The sequence below is a fragment of the Zalophus californianus genome, chromosome 1 (genome assembly GCF_009762305.2).
Source record: "Zalophus californianus isolate mZalCal1 chromosome 1, mZalCal1.pri.v2, whole genome shotgun sequence".
Lineage (NCBI taxonomy): Eukaryota > Metazoa > Chordata > Mammalia > Carnivora > Otariidae > Zalophus > Zalophus californianus.
This window is the reverse complement of record NC_045595.1, coordinates 94,658,892-94,681,026: the sequence shown is the minus strand read 5'-3', so window position 1 is coordinate 94,681,026 and position 22,135 is coordinate 94,658,892. Positions and strand designations below refer to the sequence as shown.

Sequence of the window (22,135 nt, the reverse complement as noted above, 5' to 3'; positions counted from 1 at the left end):
TCCAGTACCGCTCCGATTTGGGTCGATGTGTCAGAATCAAGGCCAGAGAAAATTGTCTATATACCCATTGAGAGTAGGGTTATGGGGGCTGCTATCCCCTCTGCTGTAGAATTTATATTTTAATTCCTGTTTAGTGGAAAGGTAACAAATTGCTCCTTGTGTCAGAGAGTGTGAGAAAGGAAGGGAAACATTACCAGTTGTTGTTTTAGCCTTTATAAGAAGTGTGGAAATTGAGTGCAAATCGGGCCCATGTAAGATGGTCAGGGCTCCAGGAGTTTGCCCCCAGCTTGACTTCTGTCAAACTGTCTGTCTGACAAGGATGTTTTTTCCTTCCCATTGTGAGAGTTTCATCCTCAAGACACTGAATGCTTTTATCATTGCATGCTTTTGAAGAGGAAGTTGTTGGATTTTTGCCCAGTTTGGCTGCAAGTGAGGTGGGAGGAGAAGCAGGAAAGTGAGCCAAAGTGCAGTTAAACCATGCACTGTTTACCTCACACGTGTTGTGTCACGAGAAGGACAGGGATGTTGGGAAAGCTTCCATGCTCCAAGCGACCTTTCTTACTGAAAGGTAACTTTTAAGGAGGAATAAAAATTAATAATGCAGATGTAAAGCAGTCTATTGGTGTATCAGGCTGCCAGCATGTAGTTTGGCAGTTCTACTCCCAGCCTTACTGAGTTAAACCAGGAAAGTGCCTAAAGAAGGCATAAAATATAATTGAATTCTTGGTTGTATGGAAGTTTAGGGATTATTTAATGAAACCTGGCGCTTTTATTGGGTTGTTACAGTAAGTCATTCATACATTTTCCCAACTTGTGCATGTGCACACACACACACACACCTCTTTCATAAAATCCTTCAAAGCTTTCTCAGTGCCTTTCGGAGAATGACAGAAGTCCTTACATGACCTGTAGGGCCCTGCATAGTCTTTCCAACACTTTCTTGTCCTCACCTTGCTTTTGTATTCACCCTTATATTTTCCTCCAGCCCTGCTGTCCTTCCTCCGCATAGAGATCTTTCTTAACTCTTGACATGTTCTCATGGCAATTCTCGTTCATACAAAGATCACATGCACCTTGTGCATTTGTGTCTTGTCTGCTCAGTAAGAGCAAGGACTGTTTTGTTTTGTTTTGTTTTGTTTTGTTTTGCTCCTTTCTGTATCACCAGCAGCAAACAAAATGCATGGCATATAGCTATACCCATGTATTTGTTGAGTCCTGGAATCCCATCCATTACATTTTCTGTAGTCACCTTTCATTTGAACTTCCCATTCTAGTTTGGAGTTGCTGTAGGGATAACACAGTTTTTACAAAACTGAAGAAAATATTTACAACCAAAGGAAGAAAAGGATAATGTTAATATTTAAAGAAGTAATATAAGTCACTAAGGAAAATATTTTAGAACCCTAATAGGGAAAGAATGTGAATACCTAAGTTATAAAAGAAAATCGTCTTAAAATGACTAAAAGAGACATGAGAAAATTTTTATTTTCATTGGGGATCGTATAAATGAAATTCAAAGCAAAATGCTACCTATCAATTTAGCAAAAATTATTTTACACAAGAGCAGCCTGAGAGGCCTGTTGTATAGTCAATGACTCTAGAGACTGTTGGGTTTAAAAGATAATTTTAGAGGCACACAGACCTAGTTTTAAGTCTTAGATCTTATGCTTAGTTAAATATATGGCCTTTTGCAAATTACTTTTGTTTCTCATTTGTAAAACTGGGAATTTACCTTATAGGGATTTTGTTACTAAATTTGTTCATTCAGAAATATTTACTGAGTGTCTGCTTTGTGCCAGGCACATTCTCAGGCACTAAGGATACGGCAGGGAACAAAACATCCCTGTCTGGTAGAACTTCTATCCTATTGGTGCAGAGAGAGACAATAAAGAAACAAATAAATAAAATGTACATGATGTCTGGATGGTGTTGAGCTATAGAGGAAAATTGAAATAGGGAAGAGATAGCAAGTGTTGTGTCACAGATAGTTTTGTAATTTTATTTTATTTTTTTTAAAGATTTTATTTATTTGAGAGAGAGAATGAGACAGAGAGAGCATGGGGGGGGAGGGTCAGAGGGAGAAGTAGGCTCCCCACTGAGCAGGGAGCCTGACACGGGACTCGATCCCGGGACTCCAGGACCATGACCTGAGCCGAAGGCAGTCGCTTAACCAACTGAGCCACCCAGGCGTCCCGATAGTTTTGTAATTTTAAATAGGATTATCAGGAATTTCTCACTGAGACAGAAACATTTCAGCAAAGACTTCAAAGAAATAAAGGAGTAAGTCAAGTAGAGGTCTTCGGGAAAGATGTTCTAGGCAGAGAAAATGGAGTGAGGGAATGTTGTACTTGTTACGTATGAGAAAAGCAAGGAAGCCAGTGTAGTAGGAATAAAGTGAACAAGGGGAGGATATGAGGAGAGGTGAAGGGCCTTGTGAGCTATGGCAAGCATGTTGGCTTTCACCCTAAGGTGGGAAGGCAGTGCAGAGATTTTGATGGGGGGCCAGTGACATAATATGCATACTTTTTTTTTTAAGATTTTATTTATTTATTTGAGAGAGAGAATGAGATAGAGAGAGAGCACGAGACCCAAGAGGGTCAGAGGGAGAAGCAGACTCCTTGCTGAGCAGGGAGCCCGATGCGGGACTCGATCCTGGGACTCCAGGATCATGACCTGAGCTGAAGGCAGTCGCTTAACCAACTGAGCCACCCAGGTGCCCAATATGCATACTTTTTAAATGGATTATATTGCTGTTGCATTTAAAACAGACTATGATGGGCGTCTGGGTGGCTCAGTTGGTTAAGCGACTGCCTTCAGCTTAGGTCATGATCCTGGAGTCCCGGGATCAAGCCACATCGGGATCCCTGCTAAGCAGGGAGTCTGCTTCTCCCTCTGACCCTCCCCCCTCTCATGTGCTCTCTCTCTTTCTCATTCTCGCTCTCTCAAATAAATAAAATCTTAAAAAAAAAAACAGACTATGATGTGGAAGCAGGGACACTAGTAAGGAAACTTGAATAATTGAGTAAGGGTTGATGGTAACTTGGTCTAGGGTAGGAGCTGGAGGAAGAGGAGAGGCAGAGAAGTCTTTAGTACATATTTTCAGGATAGGTAAATGCTGGTCACGAGAGAAAGAGTCAAAGGTGACCTTAAGATTGTGGGCTTGAACAGCTAGAAGGATGGAGTTGCCATTCATTAAGCAAGGTAATGTGTAAAGTGCTCAGCCTGCTATGTGGCACCTATTAGGTGCTCTATAAAGGGTGGTTCCTTTCTCCAATATTTACAATAAAAATAAAAGACTTTTCTTTTATCTGATTCACTTCTGTCCATCTACACAAACAAATAGAATATTTCACCAGAATAACTAGATAACAAATTATGCATTTGGCTGGTGCATTGGAGTTCTAGTAAACTACTTCATCTGTTGGCCAAGAGATTTACCCCCCAACAGAAAATAAAACTTGTATTTTTCCATATGACAATAATACAAAAATGGCAAGGGTATCAATAGTAATAAAACTTTTTTAAAAAATCAAAGAAGAGGGGCGCCTGGGTGGCTCAGTCGTTAGGCGTCTGCCTTCGGCTCGGGTCATGATCCCAGGGTCCTGGGATCGAGCCCCGCATTGGGCTCCCTGCTCCACGGGAAGCCTGCTTCTCCCTCTCCCACTCTCCCTGCTTGTGTTCCCTCTCTCTCTGTGTCTCTCTCTGTCAAATAAATAAAATCTTAAAAAAAAAAATCAAAGAAGAAAGTCTGTGAAAGTTTCATTTTATGGATAACATATACATGTGACTATGCCCATTTTTTCCCCTTTCAGGATGCTGCCTTATGGCTGTTTAGCGACAGGAGACCGCTCTGGCCTCATTGAAGTTGTGAGCACCTCTGAAACAATTGCTGACATTCAGCTGAACAGTAGCAATGTGGCTGCTGCAGCAGCCTTCAACAAAGATGCCCTTCTGAACTGGCTTAAAGAATACAACTCTGGGTTAGTTTGTTTATCATTCTTTTGAACAAACACCCAAACATATAATAACTGTTCTTTCAAGTAGAATCATCAGTGTCCTAGAGGAAATGTTAGTGTTATTTATTGCTTTATTTCAGCTTAGGTCAGAATGACAAATAGGCCTTCCTAAAGTCTCACAGATGGTTAGCATTAAATTCTGCTTTATCTAGATCAAATTCAGAGCCTTGTAGTAGGTACAGTCTTAGAATTTACGAATTTTTAAAATGATTTTTTGAATGTGTCAACTTCTGTAATTACATGAATGTATGAACCTAGTAAGTTTTCAGTAGATTTTTACAATAGAAGTAAATGAGTTTGTAGACTGATTGCTCCAAATTAAAAAAAAGACACAGGGCTGGGAATTGTGTTATTAATGGTTACTATGTTGGGAGAGCCCTAATCATAGACAATTAAGGAATTTCACAGTGAGGAGAAAACACTGCCAGTATTTTTGGCTAAAGACTTAAAAGTCGGATTTATATTTTATTGTTGGCAAAACAGAAGGACTTGTGAGAATTTGTTTTCAAATTTCAGTGTTAAGACCTTGTCTCTAAAGGGTCTGTATTATTAACTTCTAATTTAAGTCAGTGATTTTAAGTGTTGAAACTGTAATACTTAACTCTTAAATACGGAATTCTAGTGTTAGGTCAAAACTGACCAAAAAATGTTCTAAAGCCCAGCATCAGCCAGCAAAGCTGATGATCTCCTCTTATTATTATGCACATGAACTTACTTCCAACGCCAGTGAAGCCCAATCCCCAGGACATAGCAGTTTGAATGGCTGAGGTCCATTTATCTGATGTCTTTGAATCTTCCTGCTGACTCCTTTCTGCCCTGCTTCTTCAGTGTTCACCCTCCCTCTCTTGGCTGATCCAGAATGTTCTGCTCATAGGGTTTTGGCAGCTCTGTGTTGCCTTTCTACTCACAATTAAAAAGGAAGCAGAAGTGTGAATTGGGTCATCCTATACTTTTGGAGACTGAAAACCTTTGTTGCTTCTTTTATTTATTTATTTTTTTCTCTTTTTTTTCAGGGATGACCTAGACCGAGCCATTGAGGAGTTTACCTTGTCCTGTGCCGGCTACTGTGTAGCTTCTTATGTCCTTGGGATTGGTGATAGACACAGTGACAACATCATGGTCAAAAAAACCGGCCAGGTGAGCTGCTCCCCAGAGTCTGCCAAGGGCCTCGGTGATGCTATTACTTACATACAGCACAATCTCTTGTGCAATTCAGGCAATTCTTTAGTGATTCTCGGAGTCATGTCTTGTGCTTTTCTTTTATTTCCCATCCATTGTTTCACATACCATCTGCTTCGTATATTCATTGGTTTGTTCGCTTAAAGTTAGGTGATAAGCACTTATCTAATGTTTGAGAAGTTATTGCAGTTGTTTAAAATGACATATTCTTTCAATATAAGATTTGGGGAAAGGGGCACCTGGAGGGTACAGTTGGTTGAGCGTCTGACTCTTGGTTTCACCTCAGGCCATGGTCTTAGGGTCATGGGATTAAGTCCCACTTCAGGCCCTGCACTCAGCGGGGAGTCGGCTTGGGACTCTCTCCTTCTCCTCTGCCCCTCCACCCAAGACTCTCTCTCTCTTTCTCTCAAATGAATAAATAAATCTTAAAAAAAAAAGAAAAGATTTGGGGAAGAATTAATGAAGAGGGTCCTAGGACACTAAGCCAAGGGAAAAAAAGCTTTGTCAAGGAAAAAGATGGGCATAAAAGGAAATGTAGTCATAGTATACTGTTGCCACATGGCTTAGCTTTGAAATGTATTTACATAGCCTGAACAGTGTAAACCCACTGAGTATTGATTTAACCAGAAATTATAATATACTGTGCCTCATTGTATAGTATTACATTAGCACAAAGTACTGAGTCTTTACCTTCCATAATTTACTTCAAAACTAGGAGGTAAAAAATAAGTATAAATATACCATTTAAAAAAAATGGAGGAAAAACCCATGAAAGAGTGGGGAGAAGTTACCTCTAAATAGTAAATAGTAGTAGCACTCAGGGTGTTGAGGGAGCTGCTGGGGCAAGACTGTACTTTCTTTTTTGTTTCTGTATGTAGAAATACTGACCAAAGTAGTTTGATATGTAGAACTATTTGACTTTTAAAAATCAGACATGTTTATTATTTGGATGCATTTTTCTTTTTCTTTTTTGTTTCTTTTTTTTACTTTTACTTTTTAAAGATTTGTGTTTCCCAGTGGGTAAATGCAGTTTAATATCAGGTCTGGGTTATTATTGAGTATAAAAGATCTACAAGTGTTATTTAAACACTCTTCCCAAGTGACCCAATAGGCTTTGAAAAGAGAAAAGGGCTAATGAACATTTTGTAAGGTATGTAATTATCAAATCACTATGTTGTACACCTGAAACTAATATAATATTGTGTATCAACTATATGTCAATAAAAAGAGTGAGAAAAGGGCTCCTTTGAGGATCATTGTAGTGTTGGGGGTCAAGGACTGCTGAGATCTTATAAACCTTTCTCTTTGGAATCAGAGAAACAAGAGAAATTAAGTCCCATTTGTTTTCCAGCTCTTCCACATTGACTTTGGACATATTCTTGGAAATTTCAAGTCTAAATTTGGCATTAAAAGGGAACGGGTGCCTTTTATTCTTACCTATGATTTCATTCATGTGATTCAACAAGGAAAAACAGGAAACACAGAGAAGTTTGGCCGGTGAGTATTGCCCTCATGTCAAGGAGAAACATATCTGACATTTTTCCTCATCTGATTAGCTGGACTAGCATTTCTTAGCTGAGATATATTTAGATCGGGGAAATAGTCTGCTACCTGGGGGCTTTTGGGGAATTTGCCTCTCAGATCCATGTTCTGGTTCAGAGAGGAGGAACAGAATCTAGAAATTTGAAATAAGTTACTGTGTTTTATTCCAATAGTACACCACTTTTTATCTTCTTAAGACATTTCATAATGAGATGCTAAAAGGGACAGGCATTTTGCTGTCATTCTAAGGGAGCCAGGGTTCAGAACTTTGTAATGTCTGATCTAGTAGTCCTCACTATTTGTAGGTTTCCAAGCACATTACTTGTCTTCTTGTTTGTTTCTTCATCTTAAAATAGGGACAAAAATAATTAAATTTTAGGGCTATTTTGGAGCACCTGGGCGGCTCAGTCAGTTAAGCGTCTGACTCTTGATTTTGGCTCAGGTCATGATCTCAGTTTTGTAGGCTCAACCCCCATGTCAGGGGCTCCATGCTCAGCGAGGAGTCTGTTCCTCTCCTCCTCTCTCTGCCCCTCCCCAAGCTTGCTTGCTCGCTCTCTCTAAAATAAATAATTTTTTTAAAAATTTAGAGCTATTACGATAATTAGAGTTGTTATATGATGTGACCAACTCATACTATATGCTTGCCAAATGATTGCTGTTAATCATTCCTAGTTCTGCCTGAGTTTCTGCAGAATATGCCTCTGGGTGTTCATTTTTCTTTTTGGCAAAATTAGGGAGATAGTATTGGGTGGTCCTCTTGAATATCTTTAAGAGGAGAGAGAGGGAAAGCAAGATGATAATGGAGGTGCAGTGCAAAAGCATCGATACTGACTTGGGGGGAAATCAAAGAAATTAGTTTCTGGAGTTAGACTACAGATCTAGAATCTACAAATATGTTCAGAAGTCCTCATGGATTATAAATTACCACTTGTTTTAGAACTAGTTTTTGGGTCTCATAGAATTAAAAAGCACAGAGTAAGTGTTACATAGCCTTTTATTAGAATTTCAACTTAGTGTGTGTTTATTTTTAAAAGATGTTTTATACATTTATTTATTTATTTATTTATTTATTTATTTGAGAGAGAAACAGCATGAGAGGGGAGAGGGTCAGAGGGAGAAGCCGGCTCCCCGCCAAGCCGGGAACCTGATGCGGGACTCAATCCCAGGTCTCCGGGATCATGACCTGAGCCAAAGGCAGTCGCTTAACCAGCTGAGCCACCCAGGTGCCCAGTGTGTGTGATTTTAGCTAGATTTAGTCTATGTAAATTTTATTTTTGGGACAATTTTCAAAGAGTTTTAGAAATCAGAAAGTGAACGTTTAGTTCAGGAGAAATTTTCCAGCTCTTATGGAAAGTCTAGATATGTCTGTCTTGTTTTCTTTTGTGAAATTTGCTCTCTTCTCTGGTATCATGTTCTTCTGATTTGTTGCGTCAACTGAAGCTTCCGCCAGTGTTGTGAGGATGCATATCTGATTTTACGACGACACGGGAATCTCTTCATCACGCTTTTTGCACTGATGTTGACTGCAGGGCTTCCTGAGCTCACATCAGTCAAGGATATACAGTATCTGAAGGTACAAACCCCTTTTCTTTGTATATTGGACTTTGTAGGCATGAAGCTCAGCTATACCTACCTATTTCATTCAGATGTTCAAAGGGAATGGAACAAAGACATTTCCTATTAGACTATTCTTACCCAGGAGTGGTAGTGACAAGCAGCTGAGTAATTGTCTTGCAGTAATCATAAATTTCATCTTCAAAAACCCTTTGGCAGAGATTATATTATCACCCTACCTTTTGTCATTCTCTATCCTGCAAAAGGCATTTAAATAAGAACACGAGACACACAGCTTAATGGTGGCTGGGTGGGGCATGGCTGAGATTTTGACATTTGCATGTCACTGTGGAGGATATATAAAATCAGATTTTTTCCCTTTCATTTTTAGGACTCTCTTGCCTTAGGGAAGAGTGAAGAAGAAGCACTCAAGCAATTTAAGCAAAAATTTGATGAGGCACTCAGGGAAAGCTGGACTACTAAAGTGAACTGGATGGCCCACACAGTTCGGAAAGACTATAGATCTTAATGATCAGCCTTTGCTCCTAATGTATTTGTTGGTTTTGTTTAGTTTTCAATTTGCACTTGCACTAAATTGAACATGACCCTGCCAGAGATGTTATAAAGGGAATGAAATCCTGGAACTGAGTTAAATTAAGAACAAGGCATCCCACAGTACCTAATCTGAACAATCCCCGATGACCACCCTCTGCTTTATTAAATGCTTCCAAGATTCATCATGAAAACTCCCAACATAATGGATAATCATTTCCTGCTGACTTTGCACGCCGAAGAATGCTACTAGAGATTATTTTCTGTCTTCTTCTTCTTCTTCTTTTTTTTAAGTATTTGGTACTTTTCCAGAAAGGTGTAAATACTTCTTTTTGTATTGTGACCAAGTGTTATCACTCAGCCAACTTATCCACACCTGGGGACTGGTAGTTGTTCTTACTTTCCAAATGAGGCTTAAAAGAGAGGTATCTTTCTTCCCTTTTTAAATTATATCAACTATAAATTATAACATAATTTGAAATTATGGTTATTTTTCAAAAGAAATCTTTAAATCTGTGGAAAAATTAACTCTTTTGTTGATATTTATCTATTATGACAGCATCATTCTTACCAGACTTGGTGAAAATCTCGTGAGGCAAATATAATATATATGCTGCATATATATTTATAAAGTTTCTAGTGGAAGTTCTATATAAAAAGACATTTCTTTGTTTTTTTCCGTCTGTGTTTTAAAGTTTTACAAAAAGCAGTGCTTTTTCCTAAGTTACTTTTTTAGTTAACTATATGAGATCCAGTTCTTCCAGTTGCTTCTCTAATGAGGCACATAGTAATTTCAGATTTTACGTGGTATCTATGAAAGAGTTCACTTCATAGAGCATAATACTTGAGCAAACGCATCCAAGACAGAAAGCAAATGGAAAGAAACTATTTATGGAATCTTCTCCAGACCTAAAATTCAGTATTTTAGTAAAATGCCAGCTGTTCTTACTGTATTTATTAAAACTTATAATAATGTGATTTTTTCAAGGATATTAGTTCAGATTGAAATGGTTTCATGCCACATGGAATTCTTTAATTTATTTGTTGAGGTACCATACATTTAGGGTGCTAGATGGCCAATAATGTTAACATGTGCAATAAGAACTACTGGTTTGAATGTGTAAATGGATGCTCTTTCTGAGTACTGGCAATATCCAGCAAAACTACTGCTTTTTCTCCAAAGACTTTTGGGAGCTCTCAGTCCTCAGTGACATGAGAAAGAGAACCGAGTATTTACCCTGTGACTGAGTTTTCTATAGGAATTTTATTAAAGATTGTTTAATTTTGTTGTTTTCCTTCATGTTCTCAGTCAAATAAATGGGTGAGCTGGTTTCAGCTGCTCTTGGGACGTGTGGGCTGCTTCTTTGTGGACAGCACAGGCCTTTAGATCTCGGCACTGAGACTCTAAGAAATGGTCAGTAAACAAATCAGTCTGAGAAGTAGGCTGAGGCTCATGGTCTCTTCTCTGACTTCTTGCTTCCCAGCCTCAGCAGGCAGTGTGGGAGGCCTCTTGGACTTCGGTGGGAGCCTGAAGCTCATCAAGTTTTCATACCTTTTCGAGGTACCCTGAGATTGGGGAGAATGCCCCTTCAGTGACTCAGTACCCAAGCCAAGGCCAGACTATAGCCACTTTGTAGCTCTCTTCCATGGGGCAGATGTTCAGAGCAAGTCATAGTTTCTTAGAAAATAAGTCAGCTAAGGATGGAGATTGACCTCGAACTGACCATTCCCAGGGCTGGTCCAGACTCAGAATTCTAGGAATAGGACTGTGGAAGGATAGATTTGTTCAAGGGTTACATGCACTAGGTCTCGCAGGTCAGGGGTTTGGAGACTGGTGAACATTGCCTGCACCGCTATTTCTAGAGGAGTCTCCTCAGCCCCTAGGGCGCCTTGGTAAATATATGTCAAGTCAATGAATGTGAATGTCAAGAGTAAGAAAGGGAAATGAACCTCCCTGGACAGTCCTGGGCCTGAGCCCAGGATGGCTCTGGACTCCTCTCCACGCTCTCTGCCATAAGCCCCTCAAAGATAACCAGGACGCTGTGACACAGCAGGCCTCTGTAGCTGCTGACCCCTCCTAACAGGTGCTCCCCACATACTTACTGAATTGCATATTTCTGATTCTCCGGTTCTGGCAGAGCCAGAGAAGAGGAGGTAGAAGGCAGAGGTTAGCAGCCTAGAGGTCTGGGCTGCAGGATGAGTTTGTTGCATGGGGGCTGGTTATCTAGTACCTTGGCTGTTAAGTGCTCTGGTCAACAATAAATCTTAGCCCAAAACACTTGGCTCCTTGTCTTTTGATCTTTTCCCAAGTTTATCCAAAACAGTGTTTTGGAAACCCTATGCATTTCCTTGAGGGCAGCCTCTGTGTCTGCCTGGGTCTGGGTAGACAAAGGATGGCTTTGTTGAACAAATAATTCCTGAGTATTAACCTCATATGTCTATAGGCAGACACTGGGCTGCAGAGACGAGTATTTGCAATCCAGTTCTTCCTTTCTGACCCTTGAGTAAGGTATTTTATTTCTCAGGGTCTGAGCTTCCTAGTTTGTAAAGTGTGACTGATAATAACTGCCCTACTTTTTTCTGTGTGGTGGGGAGAGGCTAGGTTAAGACCTTGAATGAGAACATAGGCTGAGGCCCAATTCAGAGGCCGACTCCTTCCTTTCCCTGCTTCCCCCACTTGAAAGCCACTAAAGGCAGGAATCTCAGGGAAGGAAAGCCCCTTCCAGAGCTCTAGCCCTACCTCCTGTCTGAGAAGGTCCCTGCAGTGTCGTCTTCTCAGTTCTGCCTTGTCCAGCCCATAGCCCTGTTAGCACCAGACCAGTCAGGCACCCTCTAATGCAGAGGTCACTTGTGTGCAGAAGGTAAAAGACTGGTCTATGGGGTGGAGAGCAGAGAGGGACCATGCCATGTGACCCTGACTGTTGGGAATGGGCGGCTTTTCAAAAAGGAGGGGGCAAGTGCTAGGGTTTCTTGGAGCAGAGGGCCTCTGGGCTGAGTCTTCAAGGACAGATAGAAGCTAGGTGAAGGGGTGATAGGTAAGGCTAAGCAGGAAGGTACAGCACGTTACAAAGGCTTGGAGGGGAGGAAAAACGGGGTCCGTGGGCACTAACAGGCTCAACAGTTATTTCTTTGCCTCTGCCTCTTCCCCTTCCTCCACTCCAGAATGCTGCACTTCTCAGGGATCCAGACAGGATCTAAACTTTAGTCATGTCATCCTGGAGCCTCTTCCTCTCTCACTGTGGCAGTTTTATCCCCTTGTCTGATGATGGAAAAAGTGTCTGACATCACCTTCTGGGCTATTCCTGCTCTAAAATGTGTAACTAATGTATTTTTGGAACTCTGTGTTCCTTTCCACTTTGAGTAAAGCCCGGGTTTAACACTCAGAAAAGTCTGCCTTTTGAAACTCCCAACTTTTTTTATTGTGAGAAATGGCACATAAAGTATATAAAACAATAAGGCATATAAACAGGCTTAGCAAATATTCTAGAGCAGACATGCAGAAAACTATCGCATGGGTCCAGAAAGAACATTGCCAACACTTCAGAAGCCCCACCAGTTCCCCTTCCTGGTCAGGACTCCCTCCTCTCTGCCAACGTAATCACTGTCTCTTCTTTGATGGCAATCATCTTATTTCCTTACTTTACAGTTATGGGTCAGGCTTCTTTTGCTCAACATTATGTCTTTAAAAGATTCAGCCATGTGGTGGCATGATTCTTTTATCATCACCACACAATATTCCATCTTAGAGAGATCCTATAATTTATATATTCTTTCTACTGTTGGAACACATACATGTAGTTTCTAGTTTTGAGGCTATTACAAATAAATACTGCTATGATGATTCTAAATTATCTGCTGATTCACAGATGTATATGTTTCCTTGGATGTATATACTTAAGATTAAAAATTGGTCATAGGATTATGCATATCTTTATTTTGACTAAGTAATGCTAAAATAAGTGGTTGTGCCAACTTACTCTTCCTCCAATCCTTAATTCTTGTCACTCCATATTCTCACCAGTACCCAGTTAGCCAACATTTTAAAAACTTTATAAGTCATTCTGATTTGTGAGGTGAAAAAATTTGCATTTTTTAATTAGTAATGAGATTAAATTGCTTTTTCATGTTTTTGTTCATTTCAGTTTTCTGCTTTGTGACGTGCCTGCTTAAGTCCTTTGTCCATGTATTTATTTGGATACCTGCCGTTTGGGTTTTTTTGTTCTGAGGAGGGTTTTGTTTTTAATAACTGCTTTTTGTTTTTTGTTATGTGAAATTATATATTTTGTGTACAAGCCTTTTGTCAGTCACATGTTGAAAAGATCTTTTCCACCCAGTGTGTGACTTTCTCATTCTCATAACACATGATCTTAATTTTAAAGTGAAATTTATCATTTTTTTATGGTTAATATCCCTTGTGTAGTATTTAAGATATTTTTCTCTACCCTAAGGTCATGAAGATATTCTGGATTATTCTCTAAAAGCTCTTTTTAAAAAAAACCTATTCCATTTAGATCTATAATGTACCTGGAATTGCTTTTTATAAATAGTGTGAAGTGTTTTTTTCCTATATGCGCACCAAGTTGTCCTAGTATCTTTTATTGGGATTCTTTGACTACTGTTCTATAGATCCACCTTTGTCATAAACCAGGTGTCCATATACACAGGAGTCTGCTTCTGGACTCTAGAAGATATCCAATAGATTTTACCTCCCTCTTTTTATTTTTTAAGTTAATTTATCATATTCATACATAGCATTTAGTGTGTACTAGGAATGCATCTAAAATGTTAATATATTTAATCTCTATAACAACCTTATGTATAGGTGCAAGTGTCCTCTCCCACTTTACAGATGAGAAATCTGAGGCTTAGAAGGTTAAATAATTTGTCTTTAGTCACAAAGTAAGAGGCAGCATTCAAACTCAGGGACTCTGTCTTAAGTGTTAATGCTCTTTCCTCACAATTATCAATGATGCCTCAATACACATTTCAGAATCTGCTTGTTGATCCACAAAAAGAAACCTGTGGAAATTTTTAGTGAAATTGCATAATAGGTTAGGTTGAAGCAAATTCACATCTTGAGAATATTGATTCTTCCAATCTATGACAATGGAGTAATCTTCATTTAGATCCTCTTTAATTTATGTGCACAATGATTTATAGTTTTCTATGTAGAGTCTTGTATATCTTTTGTTAGAATTTTGGGTAAGTGATTTTAAGTTTTATTGTTGCTAATCTATAGCAGTGGTTTTCCAAATATGGTCCCCTAAGTAGGATTATTAGCATCTCCTGGGAACTACAAATTCTTGAGGACCTCCCCTCCCCTCTGTAAGACCTACTGAATCAGAACCACTGGAGATGGAATCCAGCAACCTGTATTTTAATAAAGCTTTAACAAGTTTCAGAGCAATTAATAGATATATAGTTAATGTTTGCATTTGGCAGACATATTAAACATTCTATTAATTCTGTTTATAGAACTTTGGTTTTGCATATATGATCTACAAATACAGTTTTATTTCTTCCATTCCCTTCAACATTTTGTTTCTTTTTCTTGACCTTCTTCCCTGTTTAGGAATTGCAATAAAATGTTGAATAGAAGCAATACTAAATCTTATATTGATCTCAATGGGAAAGTTTTCAATATTAAGTATGGTATATGCTCTGGAATCTGGATCTTTTGCCAGATTAAGGATGCATGCTTCAACTCCCAAGGGATTTTTTTTTTTTTAATCATGAAAGGATGCTGAGTTTATCAAATTATTTTTCTGCATCTTACTAAAGTTTTTCTCATTTGGTAAGTTTATATCGATTAGTGTTCAAATTTTAAACCAAAGTTTACATTCCTGGAATGAGCCCAACTTGATTGTGATGTATTATTTTTAATATACTGCAAGATTTGATTTGCCAATATTTCATTTAGGATTTTTGCATCTGTTTTATCAAGTGGGATTGGCCCATAAATTTGTTTTAAGATCTGTGTTAGGTTTTGTTACCAAGGTTTTGTGACCTTATAACACAGGTAAGATTGGCATTATTTCTTACTTAAAAATCTGATAGAATTTTGCCATTGACCTTATATCTGATATTTTCTTTGGGGGTATGGATTTCATTAATAGCTAGAGGGATATTAGATTTTTATCTTATTGTGTCCATTTTAAAGAGTTGTAATTTCTAGGAGTGTGTCCATCTACATTTTAAATTTTATTTCTATAAAGCAGTTGATGTGTTAAGAGTTTATTAATGTTGCAGGATTTATATTGATGTCCTCTTTTCATTCTTATTGGTTAGTGCCTTCTCTGTTTTCTTAATTAGTCTCACTAGAGGTTTTTCAATTATATTGGTCTTTGTACTTTTTGGCTTTTTTGATTCTCTGTTTGTTTTCAACATTCCTTTAATCCCTCTTATTTCCTTCCTTCTACTTTATTTGGTCTTACTTTTCCCTCTCCAGTTTTGTGAGATGGTTGCTTGGCCAATCAATTTTAGCCTTTATAATAACAATCTTCAGCTGCATCCCCTAAGTTTTGAGATGAAATCTTTCCATCACCATTCAGTAAAAAGTATGTTCTAATCTCCATCTTTCTTTCTGTGTGACTTGCTGATTATTTACAAATATATTTCCAAATACATGTGAATTTTCTCATTAGTATTTTGTTGTTGAGTTTTAGATTGCATGACATTCAGAGAACATATCTGTATGATTTCAGTTTCTTTCAAATTTGTGAGGCTTGATTTTTATGACCCACATTATGGTCAAGTAGTATAAATGTTCAGAGTACATGTGAAAAAATCCATATACTGCAGTTACTAAGTGTTCTACATACGTTCATTAGATCAGTTCTGTTGAGTTGTTTATATATCTTTATTGAGTTTTTGCCTAGTATTTATGAGAGATAAGTTAAAATATCCCACTGATTTTAGATTTGCCTATTTTAGTTTGAGGCAATATTATTAGGTGCTTACAAATTTAGAGTTGATTGATATCCCTGATGAATTGAAACATTTTAAAAAATTGTTTTAAAGTGTTCTCTGTTTCTGGCAATGCTTTTTGCTTTGATGTCTACTTTAATTGATAGTAATATAGTTATGCCAGCTTTCATTTGGTTAATGGTTGCATGGTACGTTTTTTTTCTTTAAACCTTTTATAAACCTTATAAATGTTTCTCTTGTAAATAGCACAGTTTTTTTTTTAAATCCATTTAACACTCCTTACCATGTTAATTTAAGCATTCACATTTACATTTAATGTAATTGCCAATATATTTGGGGTTAAGTGAACCATCTTACTATGTAGTTTAATTTTTTCTAGCTTTTCTTTGTGTTCCTTTTTCCATGATTTTCTTTCCAGTTTTAATGGAATTCTAAAATATTTTTTTATTAATTTGGAAATCACACTATCCTACCATTCTTTTATTGATACACTACGTTACAACTTGCATACTAGACTTACCTTTGTCTAGTGTTACTTGGTACTTTTATCATCTTCCCAGACAATGCAAGTAAATCTTTTTACTTCTGTCCCAACCTGGATGCTATTTTTGTTGGATTTTAATTATAGATCATTGTTAAATCCCACAAGAAAGTATTGTTTTATACAGCCACTGTTCATTTAGCTATACAGATGATCCCGACTTAACAATGGTTTGACTTAAAATTTTTCAACTTTACAACAGTGTGAAAATAATACTCATTCAATAGAAACTGTACTTTGAATTTTGAATTTTGCTCTTTTCCTGGGCTGGAGATAACATGGTATGATACACTCTTGTGCTGCTGGGCAGTGGCAGCAAGCCATAGCTCCCATTTCAGGCATGCCGTCATGGGGGTAAACAACTGAAAAACTCAAACCATTCTGTACCTATACAATCATTCTGTTTTTTACTTTCAGTACAGTATTGAATAAATCACATGAGACATTCAGCACTTTATTATAAAATAGGCTTTGTGTTAGATGATCTTGCCCAGCTGTAGGCTTTTGTAAGTGTTCTGAACATGTTGAAGGTAGGCTAAGCTATGATATTCAGTCAGTTTTAAATGCATTTTCGACTTATATTTCCAAATTACAGTGGTTTTATTGGGACATAACCCCATCATAAGTCAAGGACGATCTGTATATATGTTTTTACCATTCTCATTGCTTTTCATCCTTTTTCTTGCATTTTCAAGTTTTTATCTGGGATCATCTTTTTCTTAGACCAAAGAAAACCCTTTCATATTTCTTTTAGTTGTTCTACTCTTGATTAATTTCATCAGACTTTTGTTTGCCTGTTAATAAATGGTAGTTTTGCTGGGTATAAAAATTTAGGTTGTGGGGGGCGCCTGGGTGGCTCAGTTGGTTAAGCGACTGCCTTCGGCTCAGGTCATGATCCTGGAGTCCCGGGATCGAGTCCCACATCGGGCTCCCTGCTCAGCGGGGAGTCTGCTTCTCCCTCTGACCCTCTTCCCTCTCGTGCTCTCTGTCTCTCATTCTCTCTCTCTCAAATAAATAAATAAAATCTTAAAAAAAAAAATCCATTCTTTTCTACTGAAAAGGTAACATTTTAGTGTGTATTTTTTCTACTAACTGCTTTTAAAGATTTCCTGTTTGTCTTTGGTTTTTAGCAGTTTTCCTGTGATACGCCTGGTGTTTTCTTTTGTTTCTGTTTTTTGTATTCTCCCTGTTTGGTGTCTGCAGAACTTCTTGAATCTATAGCTTGCTACCTTTCATCATTTGGTAAATTATCTTCAAATCTGCCTCTGCATAATTCTCCTTTTGGAACTCCATTTATAATTATTTGACCTTTAACTGTGCAGTCTATATTTATTACTTTCTCCTCTATAATCTCTTTGTATTTTTTTTTAGATATTTCCTTCTTACCTGTTTTCCGGTTTAGTAGTTTTCTGATTTTGAGTTACAAATTTCATTGTGTATTTTTCAGTTCTACAATTTCTATTTGGTTCTTTTTAAGTTCTGCTTTTTTTTTCCCCTGTTCCCTTCAAAATTCTCAGAGTTGTCTTTATTATTTTGAACATTTTAAACATAGTTAAGCTCTACATCTAGTGAACTCAAACTGCAGCCCCTGTGGGTCTGTTTCTATTGCTTCATTATTTTTGCTGACACCAATTCATGTTGTCGTGTCTTATTTGCTTGTGTATTTATTTATGCTGCATACTCACATCCACAGTAACTCTAATTTCAAAAACAAATCAACTCTTTATTATTATTTCTTAAGTTATGCTTTTTGGGGTCCTAGCCCAAAATGTGGGTATTTTGTTAGAGTTCCCCAGAATTAGCATTTGTGGACCCCAAGTTGTATCTCCCTAGGCCTGCTAAGTTATCCAAAGTGCTATTTAGTCTCTTTACCTCTTGTGGAGTCAGTGAACATTCCTAGGGTTAAGTGGTTCCAAATGCCTGGCTCACAATTTTGGGTTTCTGTCTTCTGCTACATCTTGGCATAGAAATTCATCACTGCCTTTTTAGCTCTCTGGTGCCTTCAAGAAGATATGTTTTATATTTTGATCATTTTTATTAAGTTGTCATTAGCAAGAGAACTGTCAGCATTACCTTTCCCAACTTTACTCTTAACCCTACTTAACTAACTCTCCACCCACTTTAATGTGGCTTTTGCTTCATTTCATTCAGATTGATTTCATTAATTTTGTCACCAACATTCTGGATGTTGCCAAATCTAATGGACACTTTCCAGTTCTCATGCTCCTCACCTAAGCAGCAATGTGACGTAGTTAACTATTCATGTTTTGTAATACTTTCTACATCTTAGGATTTTCCTTTTATATCTTAGGATTTTCTACCATCTCAAAACACTCCTCATTCTGTTTTACTGACACTTTCTCTATCCAATCTATTTTTTCCTTGTATATTTCTTTTTAAAAAATTTGTACATAAATGCATAAATGTGATAAATGCCTAGTTTTTAAAAGTGGAATCTTAATTTTTTTTTTTTAAGATTTTATTTATTTGACAGAGACACCGTGAGAGAGGGAACACAAGCAGGGGGAGTGGGAGAGGGAGAAGCAGGCTCCCTGATGTGGGGCTCGATCCCAAGACCCTGGGATCATGACCTGAGCCGAAGGCAGACACTTAACGACTGAGCCACCCAGGTGCCCCCTTAATTTTTTTTTTGAATTTTATTTGGTTACCCATTCCCCATCATCAACAACACTCCCCATCCCCACTAGCTCATGCTGTTTGTAACCTTCCATATTTCTCTCCATGCTTTCAAAATTGTGTACAGAAAGCTTATATAAAGACATACACATTACATAGGGGGTCTTTTTTTTTTTTTTTACAAAATTGCACTATGATATACCTGCTTTTCTGCAACTCGCTTTTCTTTTACTCAGAAGTACCTTATGGAAATCTCTGCAGTTCATTCTAAATGGATGGATTATAGTTTATGGTGTATTATATTCAATCATTTCTCTGTAGATGGGCATTCGCAATTTCCAATTTTTTCCCACTATAAATAATGCTGCAATAAACATATATTTATGTATATATTCTTATATATATGTATACTTATGTATATATTCTTATATATTGTTATTGATGGCTTTGTTTTTATGGGATAGGTTCCCAGTAGAAGTGTGTGTGTGTGCACACGCTGTCTTAAAACACTTTATTGTAAGTACACCTTAAAATCTTTATTGAAATTTAACATTCATATAGAACATATAGGCAGAAAGGTAAAAATCATATAGTTAAATAACTTCATTAATTTTCAGGAAGTAAATACATCTTTGTAACTAGCACCCACATCAAATAGAAAATTACTATCACCTCAGAAATTCTTCTCATGCTCCTAGTTACTAACTCCCTTCTAAAGTGAGTATTATGTGGACTTCTAAAACTATGTATTAGTTTTTGCCTGTTTTCCCTGTTTTTGAATTTTATGTAAATGGAATTTTTAAATTTAACAAACATCAGATTTTTTCCCCTAAGAACTTAGAATACTTATTTTAACCTCAAAGTTAACCTTCTACATCCCCAACAGCAATATGTCATTGTTATTTTTCTTTGCTGTTTTCATTGTTAAAATAATTTTCCTAACTACAAATTAATTTGAGCATTTAAAAAATATACTTGCTGGCTATTTGATTTCATTTTCCATAGCTCATTCATATCCTTTCCATTTTACAATTAGCCTGATTCTTACCAACTTCTAAGAGCTCTTTATATATATCTTGACCCTTGTCTTTTACATTACAAATTTCCCCCAAATCTATTATTAGCTTTGTTTGTAGTATTTTTTAACCATACAACTTTCAAATTTTTACATAGTCAAATGTGTCTGTCTTTTGTTTTATAGCTTCAGAATTTTCTTTCTTAATGACAATCTTCCTTGCCCTTGGCCAATCTCAAATACTATACAGTTCTTCAGGGTTTAATTTTAGGCTCCCTTTTTTTTGTCTACAAAATCCCTAGTTGATTGTCATCCATTCCCATTGCTTTAAACCTCCCCCAAATGCAGATGATGCCCGTTTGTATAGCTCCAGCCCAGACCTTTGAGCCTCAGTAACATGAATCTGTCTACTGTCAGTGAGGCGTGTGCTAAGTCCTGGGGGATACAAGAGTATGTGGTCCCTGCCCTCCAAGCTTCTTAGAGGAAGCAGATACTATATTAATTTAGAGGGATAACTGGGAGACTTGATGATCTCATGCACATTTTGTACTGCTATCAGGGAAAGGCTACAGCCAAAAGATTAGTTCCAGAATATATGTAGAACTACAGATCTATTAGAAAATGTCAACTCAGTAGAAAAACAAGCAAAAGAAAAGGTAATTCTTGGAAAAGAAAACGTGAGCGGCCAATAAACATGTAGGACAATCAACTTCACCACTCATCAGAGAAAATAAAATGAAATACCATTTTTTTCAGGGCACCTGGCTGACTCACCCAGAAGAGCGTGAAACTCTTGATCTTGGGGTTGTGAGTTGGAGCTCCACATTGGGTGTAGAGATTACTTAAATTAATAAATAAAAACTTAATAAAGTAAAATGATACAGGATTTTTTAAAAACCATTGGATTGGCAAAATTTTAAAATCCTGACTACTTCAAGTGTTGAAAACATGAGGAAAAGAACTTCTTCAAAATTTATAATGGTACAACCACCTTTGAGAGCAATTTGGCAAATACCTAATACTGACAATATACCTACCCTTTGATTTAGCAATTCCACTTCAGAGTATCCTTAGGGCAGTGCTTCTCAATCTTTGATGTACATATAAATCACCACGGGGCCTTGTTAAAACACAAATTGTGTTTCAGTAGGCCTGGGGAAGGACCAGAGATTCTTAATTCCTAAAAAGCTCTTAGGTGATGTCATTGCTGCTAGTCCAGGGACACCTTTAAACAGCAAGGCCCAAGAGAAACTCATGCATATCCTCAAGGGACATACACAGAGATGTTCATTAGAGCACGGATGGTATTAATGAGCTTCTGAAAACTACTGAGGTGAGTAGGTAGCTAAATTCGTATGGTTAAAAGCAAGAGTTAAAAGGAACTGGAGTTGCACATGCCAACCGAGATAAATCTCAAAAACAATGTTGAGTGGGAAAAAAAAGCAAGCTGCAGGAAGGATACAAGAATAGGATATTTAACATTTTAAATAATACTGTGTATTGTTTAGAGATGTATGCCTATATGGTAAAAGAATGTAGACTTGCATGGGAATGATAAACATCCAAATCATAACAGTGATTACTGGGGCAAGGCAGGGGCCTGGGGATAGGGAGGGCATATAGCACTCACTTCAGTATGGTAATGCTTTTGTTATTAACCTGGGTGAATGGTATGCCCAGTTAAAAGAATACAACTGTCATATTTCTATTTTTTGTACATCTCAAGCATCTTATTCAACAACTAAAACAACAAAACAAATAGGCTCATTTTTTAAGATAAGGAGCCTGAGGCTCAAGAACCGACCCTGTGCCAAACCTCAAATCCAGGCTGCGCTTCTTTTACATCACGATGCTGCTTTGCATTAACAAAACAAATGGGTTCACCAAGTCAGAAGCAAAACTACCCCCTCAGGTTTGGTTTCCACAAAGACTGAATCAAACTGTATCCTCAAGTGTTTGCTGTGGGACAGGATGCCCTCGAAAAGCACAGGTTTGACCTCTAATAACTAGAGTTCAAAACAAAGTGCCTAAAAACATTTGCTTTGCTTTTGGACATGGTCTGAATCTTTTTTTTTTTTTTTTTGTCCCGATAAAATATGGCCCTTAGAAGAAGCCCATTATTCAAGAGAAAAGAAAACAATACCCAAACACTAGACAACACCCAAATGTGAG

At 37.5% G+C, this 22,135-nt stretch overlaps 1 protein-coding gene across 11 annotated transcripts in view; it reads left to right on the top strand.

Annotated features, from left to right (window-relative positions):
• The window catches only part of PIK3CB (phosphatidylinositol-4,5-bisphosphate 3-kinase catalytic subunit beta), a 196,767-nt gene extending 187,835 nt beyond the window's left edge, over positions 1-8,932 (top strand). For 8 of the 11 annotated variants that reach the window (XM_027584435.2, XM_027584431.2, XM_027584429.1 and 5 more), the window contains 5 exons: positions 3,813-3,980; positions 5,030-5,153; positions 6,547-6,692; positions 8,178-8,310; positions 8,683-8,820. In XM_027584435.2, coding sequence (XP_027440236.1) covers positions 3,813-3,980; positions 5,030-5,153; positions 6,547-6,692; positions 8,178-8,310; positions 8,683-8,820 — 709 coding nt within the window. Of the gene's footprint in view, positions 1-3,812; positions 3,981-5,029; positions 5,154-6,546; positions 6,693-8,177; positions 8,311-8,682 lie in introns of all 11 variants that reach the window. The other 3 variants (XM_027584438.1, XM_027584437.2, XM_027584433.1) reach the window with 1 other exon arrangement.
• Positions 8,933-22,135: the final 13,203 nt, after the last annotated feature.